This window comes from Gallinula chloropus (genome assembly GCF_964237585.1).
Source record: "Gallinula chloropus genome assembly, chromosome: 29".
NCBI lineage: Eukaryota > Metazoa > Chordata > Aves > Gruiformes > Rallidae > Gallinula > Gallinula chloropus.
Genome location: NC_140114.1, coordinates 2,378,052 through 2,387,731, shown reverse-complemented (window position 1 = coordinate 2,387,731; position 9,680 = coordinate 2,378,052). Strand labels below are relative to the sequence as shown.

General features: G+C 67.7%; 1 protein-coding gene across 1 annotated transcript; it reads left to right on the top strand.

The window, feature by feature from the left end:
• The first annotated feature begins 339 nt into the window (after positions 1-339).
• CGN (cingulin) lies at positions 340-9,400 on the top strand. Its single transcript, XM_084276555.1, has 20 exons — positions 340-1,362; positions 1,485-1,585; positions 1,760-1,829; positions 1,948-2,043; positions 2,121-2,272; positions 2,487-2,628; positions 2,706-2,918; positions 3,214-3,362; positions 3,584-3,725; positions 4,310-4,510; positions 4,646-4,852; positions 4,929-5,186; positions 5,817-5,987; positions 6,094-6,255; positions 6,538-6,627; positions 7,390-7,473; positions 8,206-8,324; positions 8,412-8,520; positions 8,633-8,796; positions 8,885-9,400. The coding sequence occupies exons 1-20, from the start codon at positions 358-360 to the stop codon at positions 9,024-9,026; spliced, it is 3,777 nt and encodes a 1,258-aa protein (XP_084132681.1). The 5' UTR covers positions 340-357; the 3' UTR covers positions 9,027-9,400.
• Positions 9,401-9,680: the final 280 nt, after the last annotated feature.

The following is a 9,680-nucleotide window of genomic DNA, read 5'->3' as shown; positions in this document are numbered from 1 at the left end:
TCGTCTCTGCGTCCCCTCCACGTCACCAGGGTCCTGCCAAGGGCGAGGGGAGGGAGACACGGTGAGGGTCCAGCTGCTGATGCCGTGTGTGGGATTTGGGAGGGGAGGGGTTGATCTCTTTGCCCTCCCCAGCATCCCCCCGGGCGCAGCCGGGCGATGCCGGTGCCGGCACAGAACGCCCCGTCCCCATCCTGTCCCAGGGATGCTGCAGCGCTGGTGCCAGGTGTCCTCTGTGGTGCCAGGTGTCCTCCAGCACTGCCAGACCCTCGCTGGGCACCATCCCCAAGCCGAGGGGTGACTCTGCCCTCTCCCTTCTCCCCCTGCCCCTCCCCAGGACGGCGGAGCTGAGCCCCGGGCATGGAGTGGCCGGCGAGCGCGGCGATGGCGGAGAAGCAGAACCCGGTGGATTACGGCGTCCAGATCCGCTTCATCAACGACCTGCAGGAGCCCCGCAGACCCCCCAAGGCCCGCGGCAAGCCCGGCTCCTACGGCGTGGCCGTGCGGGTCCAGGGCATCGCCGGGCAGCCCTTCGTGGTGCTCAACAGCGGCGAGAAGGGCGGCGACTCCTTCGGGGTGCAGATCAAGAGCGAAGGCTCCTACCCCAACCCCCCAGCCGGCCCCCAGCCCCCCGGCTCCATCAGCTCCGACTCGGACCTGCCGGAAAACCCCTACGCCGGGCGGCAGCGCCGGCACGAGTCCTCCTACAGCACCTCAGATGAGGAGACCAGCGGGGTCACGGCGACGTCCCACCGGGACCCCAAAGCTGCACCGGGCAAGCGGGTGCTGGGCGAGGAGCTGCGGAGGACCCAGTCCCATGGGGATCTGCTGGGTGCTGCGGCGGAGGAGCCCTTTGCCACTGGCGCTCCCCAGGCTGGTGGTGCCCGGCAGCACCGGGCTCTGGCTGGCGGTAGGAGCAGCAGCATGTGGAACGTCGCTCCGGAGCGGAGCAGAGCCACTGGGACCGTGGGTGTGGATCCCTCCTTGGCCACAGCCGGTGATGCCGGTGGCAGCGGTGACGTGGACACCAAACCCCTGTGCTCGGTGGACTCGCTCATCAGCAAGTTCGACGGGCAGGGGCAGCAGCAGCGGGGCCGGGCGGCCCGTCGGCACCGCCTGCCCTCCCAGGAGAGGAAGCGCTCGCAGAGCCTGGACGGCCGCGTCTCCCAGCGCCACGGCCCGGATGCCAGGGAGCCCGGCGGTGCCCCCCGCCCGGCTGGCACCCTTCACCCCCCACCCACCACCGGCAGCCTGAGCCGGCCCAGCGGAGCCGGGGGGATGGAGCTCGGGGGGACGAGGATGCAGAGGACAACCCGGGATGCGGAGGAGCTCGGGACACACAGCAAAGCCCGGGTGGAGCTGCAGGTACTGGGGGGCCCGAGGAGGGGAACTGAGGGGGGACCCAGCGCCCAAGCTGGCTGTGGGGGGTGGTGGGGGGCGGTTTGTGTCCTTCCCGGGGGCTGAAGGGGTTTTGTCCTTCGTGGCAGCTCAAATCCACCCCGGACCTGCTGCGGGACCAGCGAGAGGTCACCCAGCCCAGCGGTGCTGAGCACCCCAAGGAGCTCATCTATGGCATCCTGAAAGAGGGGTGAGCCCCCTGACCCCCCCACCCCTCCCTGAGCCCACATGGGGGGTCCCATAGCCAGCTGGTGCTCAGGATTTTGGGGTGAATGAGCAGCAAAGTGCTGGGGATGTTCCCACACCCCAGGCTCAGCCCTCACCACCCCCCTGCACCCACACTTTCCCCCCCTGATGCTCACAGGAGCAGCGAGAGCGAAATCTCCCTGCGGAGGAAAACTGCCCGGCTGCTGGAGAAGATGCAGGAGCTGGTGGTGAGTCCCTGCTTTGGGGGGTGACACGTCTCCATGTCCCCACAGCCCATCCTGGCACTGTGTCCTGGGGTGCTGGGGGGCTCTGGACTCACTGAGCGATCCTGGGGGATCTTTCCAGGGCCCCTCCAAGGACACGGCGTGTTCCCAGCCGGAGCACAGGGAACTGGCTGGGAAGGTGGAGGAGCTGCAGGAGAAGCTCGATGAGGAGACCAAGGTGAAGGCTGGCAGGAAGGCCAGGGGGTCCCGGGGGGGGGTCCACGCAGGGGGTGACAGTTTGTGTCCCTCCTGCAGCTCCGCCAGAAGCTGGAGCTGAGCAGGGAGCCGGGCAGGGGCAGCGCTGCCCGTGCCATGGAATCCCGGCTGCGGGAGGCCGAGGGGGAGAGCCAGCGCCTGCGGGCAGCCCTGGAGAAGCAAACCCAGGAGCTCCAGAGGCGTCTGCAAGAGTAAGAGCCACTGCCAGGGGCTGGGGATGTCTGTCCGTGCCTGGGACTGTCACCCCCACTGTCCCCATCCCCGTGCCAGGACAGCGTGTCCCCTTCGCCAGCGGGGATGCTCGTGGGCACCGCGGCCCTTCAGGGTGCAGATGTGTTGGGGGTCTGGAGCAGGGGGAGCGGGTCCCTGCCAGGCTCTGACCCCACCCTGTACCCCCCTTGCCAGGCTGAGCGAGGCCAAAGCAGCCAAGGAGCAGGCAGAGACCCGGCTGGGCGACCGTGAGGAGCAGCTGCTGGCGACGCGCCGCGAGCTCGACCGCCTGCGCCAGGGCTCCGGCGCGGCCGCGGACAGCGAAGCCTTGTACAAGGTATGGGGATGGTCATGCCAGGACACGGGCATCCCCGCTCTGTCACCTCGCAGCCACCCAGCCCCACTGTCCCCCAGGAGCTGCTGGAGACCCGGGAGGAGCTGGAGGAGGCCCTGAGCTCCCGGCAGCGGCAGGAGGAGCAGCTGAGGCTGCGGGAGCGGGAGCTGACGGCGCTGAAAGGAGCCCTCAAGGAGGAGGTGGCCAGTCACGACAAGGAGCTCGACCGCGTCCGCCAGCAGTACCAGAGCGACATGGAGCAGCTGCGGCGCAGCATGGAGGACATCTCACAGGTCTGTGGCTGAGGGATGGGGCCGTGCTGGTGAGGGGGAGGGTCGTGTCTCCATGTTGGAGCCCTTGAGTCACCTGTTCAAACAGCCCAGAGCTGGGAAGGGGGGTTGTGCCCAGCGCTGAGCAAGTGGGATCAGAGCATCCCTCTGCCGTGGCGCTCACACAGCCGGGAGATGGAGAGGTGGGGGGCTCCCTGCATCCCTCCCTGGGCTGGTTTGGGGGGCATCACTGGGGCAGGACCTGGGTGTCACCACGAGGACGCGGTTCCGTGGGTGACCACTCATCATGTCTGCCCAGGATCAGGCCACCCTGGAGTCAGAGAAGCAGAAGATGACCACGGTGGTGAGGAACCTGCAGCGGGAGCTGGAGGAGAGCGCGGAGGAGACGGGGCACTGGCGGGACATGTTCCAGAAGAACAAGGACGAGCTCCGCGCCGCCAAGCAGGAGTGAGTGCCCGCGGTGCCTGTGGCTTTCAGGGGGGATCCAGCCACTCACCACCATCCAGCACTGGTTCTCCAGACCCCATTAAAAAGGAGGCAGGAGCTGGGAAGGGGCTGTCCCTCCTCTTCCTCGCCTAGGGAGGAAGGTGATGGTGGAGCTGGGGGTGTCGCTATCCGGGCACGAGGCCGGAGGGATGGGCTTGGCCGCAGCCTCTGGCTGTCTCCAGGCTGCTGCAGGTGAAGCTGGAGCGGGAGGAGTTCGAGGAGGAGCTGCGGGAGCTGCGGGAGCGCTTCGCCGCCGCCCGGGAGGAAGCGGAGCAGGCGCGGAGCAGCGCGGTGGACGCCGGGGAGCTGGAGGCGGTCAGGAAGGTGGGTGATGGAGGCACACGCGGTGATGGGGACAGGATCCAGCACTGAGGGTCCCCAGCTCCATGTCCCCAGCCCTGCGTCCCCAGCCCTGCATCCCCAGCCCTGTGTCCCCAGCCCTGCATATGCAACCAGGGGTCCCCGACCCCGTGTCCCCAACCCTGCATCCCCAGCCCCGTGTCCCCAGCCCCGTGTCCCCAGCCCTGCATCCCTGACCCTGTGTCCCCAGCCCTGCATCCCCAACCCTGCATATCCAACCAGGGGTCCCCAACCCCATGTCCCCAGCCCTGCATATCCAACCAGGGGTCCCCGACCCCGTGTCCCCAGCCCCGTGTCCCCAGCCCCGTGTCCCCAACCCCGTGTCCCCAGCCTTGCATCCCCGACCCCGTGTCCCCAGCCCTGCATTCCCGACTCCACATCCCCAACCCTGTGTCCCCAGCCCCATGTCCCCAACCCTGCATCCCCAGCCCCATGTCCCCAGCCCTGCATCCCCAACCCTGTGTCCCCAGCCCTGCATCCCCGATGCCGTGTCCCCAGCCCGGTGTCCCCAGCCCTGCATCCCCAACCCCGTGTCCCCTCCACACCAGGAGCTGCGGGAGGCGCGGGAAGCGCAGCGGGAGCTGGCCGGGGAGAAGCGGGCGCAGGAGGAGCAGCTGCGGCAGCGGGAGCGGGAGCTGGCGGCGCTGGAGGGCGCCATGCGGGAGGAGGCGTCCAGCCGCGACGGGGAGCTGGAGCGGCACCGCCGGGACCTGCGCCGGCTCCAGGAGGAGCGGGATGAGGCCACCGAGGTGGGCACGGGGACGGGGTGAAGGGCTTTGTGTCCCCCCCTTGCCCAGCCATCCCTAGGGATGTGGGGCTGAGCCCCCCCAGCAAAGGCTGGGCGGCTGGTCCCAGCTCCGCGCGGCGCCGCGGCTGCTTTGCAGGCGAAGGCTGCCCTGGAGAGCGCGCGGGAGGCTTGGGAGCAGGTGAGGAAGACTCTGGAGTCCAGCCTTCAGGAGCTGCAGGAGCAGAACGACGACCTGAGGAGGAAGGTCCTGGGCACGGAGACGCAGCTGAAGGAGTACGAGCGCCTGGGCGAGAACTGGGAGGGCTCCCAGGCGCGGCTCAAGGAGAAGGTCACCAAACTGGAGGTAACTGGGGCTGTGGCTACCCCCTGAGCTGCCCCACGGGCAGGGGAAGGGGCTCTGAAGAGCCCCCTCCTCGCAGGCAGAGCGCAGGCAGACGGAGGAGTCGCTGGGAGAAGCCGTGGAGCGGGAGCAGGAGCTGCTGATGGCCAAGCGGTCGCTGGAGACGCGGCTGGAGGAGGCGCAGCGGAGCCTGGCCCGGCTGACGCAGGAGCACCAGGAGCTGAGCGTGTCCTACCAGGATGAGCAGCGGCAGAAGGAGCAGCTCAAGAGAGCCAAGAGCGAGTTGGAGGAGCAGAAGCGCCTGCTCGACCGCACCACCGACAAGCTGAACAAAGAGGTTGGGGCGCAGGATGCCTACAAACCCTCAGGACCACCCCTAGCTGACCCCCATCCCCACCCCCACCCCTATCCGCCCCCCATCCCCATCCCCACCCCTATCCGGCCCCCATCCCATCCCCATCCCATCCCCACCCTTATCCCCATCCCCTTCCCCTTCCCCATGCCCATCCCCATCCCATCCCTATCCCCATCCCCATCTCCATCCCATCCCCACCCCCATCCCCACCCCTATCCACCCCCCATCCCCTTCCCCATCCCATCCCCACCCCCATCCCCACCCCCATCCCATCCCTATCCCCATCCCCATCCCATCCCCATCCCATCCCATGGGGCATCTTGTGCTGTGACACCCCATCTCCACACCATAGGATGGGTGCTGGGACATCAGGCGTGGCTCTGGTGTCCCCAGAGCCTCCTTGAAACTCCCCCGTACCCCGGGGATGGGTTATCCCCTCCCCTTCCCCACACAGAGCCTGGTGTCACCCAGGCTGTTCCAGCAGCACTCGTGTTCCTGAGCCCCCAGGACAGAGACATCCCCTCCCCCAGCCCCAGGCCCAGGGGGGTCCTGCCCCCACCTCGAGTCCCTTGGGCTCGTCCCCAGCTCCTGAGGGTCTACACTCTGCCATAGCTGGAGCAGATGTCGCTGGAGTCGCAGAGCTCGCTGGCCGCGCTGCGGGAGCAGCTCGAGGACTTCAGGGAGAAGTCGCGGAAGGAGCTCACCGACTCCCAGAAACAAGCCAAGGATCGGGGGGCTGAGGTGGAGAAGATGCAGTTCAGCGTGGGGCGGCTGCAGGATGAGGTACAGGGTCGTGGGACCCCCCTCCCATCGTGTCCCCACCCCAGCCCCGTATCCCTCGGTGGGGCCACATCTCACGTGGGGCTGTGTCTCCCACCGCGGGCTCCAGGTCTCCAGGCTGAAGCAGGCGCTGCAGGACAGCCAGGCTGAGCGGGAGAGCGCGCTGCTGGACAAGGACGTGCTGCTCCAGCGCCTGCACGGCCTCGAGCAGGAGATGGAGACCAAGAAGCGCTCCCAGGACGACCGCTCGCGGCACGCCAAGGCGCTGGAGGTGGGGGAGCCGGCGCTGCGCCCCGAAACCCTGCGCCCCATCCCTGCAGTGCTGGGTGCTGGCAGCAAGGGGCAGAGCTGGCACAGCCACGCTCCGTCCTGCAGCCACGGAGCAGCTCTGGAGCTCCCCAGCCCCACCAGGGGGGATTCACTGTCTCTCATATCAGTGTTTATTCATTGCTGGCTGCGGCTCTGTGGGTTATTTGGCCCCAGCTTCCCCCTTGCTTCCCATTCATGGGGACCCCAGGGCTCTTCAGACCCTTCTGTTCCTGTCTCCTTGCAGGAGAAGTCCAAGCGCCTGGAGGTGGAGCTGGATGAGGAGAGGAGCACGGTGGAGCTGCTGACCGAGAGGGTCAACCGGAGCAGGGACCAGGTAGGGCAGATCCCGGCTCCTCGGGGCACAACGGGCACCGGAGATCAAACCCCCTCCCCGTGCTGAGCCCGCAGCCCTGACCCTCAACCCTCAGGGCTCAGTCACAGCGGCTGAAAAGCTCGTTAATTATGGGGAAATTCAACGAGCTCAGAGTGCCATAGAGAAAGGAGAAGCCCCCTGAGGTGGGGGGGGGAAATGGGGGGATGCAGGAGGCTGGGGAGATGTCTGGCTGCTCGTTCATCCTCTTCCCCTCCCCACGTATCACCTGCAAAGCTGGAGCCGGTGTCGGAGCCTCCCAGGATCCGGCCACTCTGGGTTCCACCGGGGTCAGCGGTTCCTCCCAGCTCCATCCGGCCCCACCGGGACCCGGCGGGTTGGTGGTAGCGGCTCCGACGTCGGGCGCGTTGAACGCGGCACGTTCCGCCTCCGTCAGTGGGTCAATCCCATTCCTGCTCCTGGCTGTGTCCCCCAGTGCCAGGCAGAGCTGGGTCCCCAAATCCCAGTCTAACCAGTTCAAGCCCCCCCAGTGGGAAATTGCAGCCCGTGTCTGGGGTCCAGAACGGTGGCAACTAGTTCAGGAAGGAACCAAAATCCTTTTGGTGTCACCGGTACCGGCCTCGTGCCGTGGGACAGGCAACCGCCTGGCTGTTGGGTGCACCGAGCCTGCCCGTGCTCTGCGACGCCGGGTGCATATTGTGGGGGCCCCGATCTCTGTCTGGGGGGACGTGGCGGGACCAGGGGGTGCTGTGTCCTTGTCCCCAGATCGACCAGCTGCGGGCAGAGCTGCTGCAGGAACGTTCCAGCCGGCAGGACCTGGAGTGTGACAAGGTGTCTCTGGAGCGGCAGGTACGGCCGCACCGCGGGTGGGGACCCTGTGCCATGAGGGGGGCTGGGAGAAGCGTCTCAGCAGCAGCACTGTGCTCCCCCTGAGCGCTGCCGGCCCTTCCTCTTCCTCCCCTTCCTCCCTGCTCCAGCCCAGCTCCCCATGCCCCAGCCCAGGCTTGGAGCACCCTTGGCATCTCCCCGGGGTGCCGTTCCCGCGGGATCCCCTCTCCACCTGCCCAGGCTTGTGCTCCAAACCCTTCATTACCCAACCCCGAGCTGGCTCCTAACGAGCTGGGGCCGGGAACTGAGCTCCTCGAGCTGTTCTTGTTCCCGCCGCCCAACCGCCGCTGCCAAGAACAACACCGGGCTGGTGCCGCGGGGCACGGCCCGCCGGCCGCCATCGGTACCGCTGCGCGGCTTGACGACGCTGGGGCAATGGCGCTGGGCTTCTCGGGGCCTTTTTGGGGAGGGGGTTTGGCCAACACCCAGAGCAGAAAGTTGGGGGCCTGAGGGGCAGCGTGGAGCTGGTTTGGGCTCTCACCCCCGGCGCGTCCCGGTGCCAGCACAGCTAATTGCCGTTATATAACCCAGCTCGTTAGTCTCCTCCTTGGGAAAGGCTTTGGGGCCCTGACTCACCGCCTGGGTTTACATAAGCTGGGCTTGGAACCTTCCCCCCCACCCCACCCCCCCATTTGGAGCCCTGCCAAGGGGTGTGGGAGGGGCAGGGGGTTTATTGTGTCCCCCTCCCCACAGAACAAGGAGCTGAAGAGCCGCCTGGCCAGCTCGGAGGGGCTGCAGAAGCCCAACACCAACGTCTCGCAGCTGGAGGCGCGTGTGGAGGAGCTACAGGACAAGCTGCAGGCGGAGGAGAGGTACGAGGCCACCCCCCACCTCCTTCCCCAGAGACACCCACCCCCCCTGCCTTGGGGGGGCCCCTTTAACCCCTGGGGTGGCTGCAGGGAGAAGAACGTCCTGCAGTCCTCCAACCGCAAGCTGGAGAGGAAGGTGAAGGAACTGACCATCCAGATCGACGACGAGCGGCAGCACGTCAGCGACCAGAAGGACCAGGTGGGTGAGGGGTGAGAGGCCCCTGGAGACCCCCAACCAGCCCTAGGACCCCCCTGTACAGCACCCTGGGGTGCTGCTGTCACCCCACGGCAACCCCCCGGTGTGCTGGCAGCTGAGCCTGAGGGTGAAGGCCCTGAAGAGACAAGTGGACGAGGCGGAGGAGGAGATCGAGCGGCTGGAAGGGGCCCGCAAGAAGGCGCAGCGGGAGCTGGAGGAGCAGCACGAGCTCAACGAGCAGCTCCAGAACCGCATCAAGGCGCTGGAGAAGGAAGCCTGGTAGGGCACAGCGGGCTGAGGGTGAGGGGGGAGATGAGGTTGGGGGGGTCCTGGCGCTGAGGACTGACCTCTCCTCCCCTCTACCCAGGCGCAAGGCCGCCCGCTCGGCCGCAGAGTCCTCGCTGCAAGACGAGCCGCTCAGCTCGGACGAGGAGTTCGACAGCGCCTACGGCCCGTCCTCCATCGCCTCGCTGCTCAACGAGGCCAATCTCCAGGCCAGCTCCTGCTGACGCCGGCGCGGAGCCGCGTTCCGGAGCCGGGCCAGGCACCGGCCGCCGCCCGGTGCACAAACACCCCCCCCCAGTCCTCTCCTCCCGGTGCTGCTCGCGGTGGGACGGGGAAGGTGTCACCTCTCCGTCTTCATACGGGTCTCAGGGTGCATCAGCACCGGGGAGGGGGCTGCACCCCACAGCCACCGGCCCCCTGGGTGAGTGGGGGGGTTCAGCCAGGACACTGCAGCCCCGGGGGCTCGGGGTCCCGTGGGGAGAGTGGGGCTGGGGGCACCGTGACTCTGCCCCCCCCCCCCCCCCGGTTTATTTTTATACTCAGCTGCCCCCGCTGCCCCCACCCCCCTAATTTAAATAAAATGGAGCATTTTAACGCCCGCGGCTCCTCGTCCCTCCCGGCACCGGCACATCGGCCCGTGCGGCGGCACCAGCTCCGGAACGCGGCTCCTTCCCCGCTCCGCTGGATCTGGCCTGGAGATAAATCCTCGTTATCGCTAATTAACGAGGATGGGAGCCTTGCCAACTGCTAATTAGCGCCGTTGCCTTGATTGGCAGGTGGTTACCGCAGTTCCCCTCCGCGGCCTCGAGCGAGGCCGAGCTGGCTCCCTCCCCGAGGACATTGGGCAGCCCCAACCCTGCTGCCTCAGTTTCCCCTCC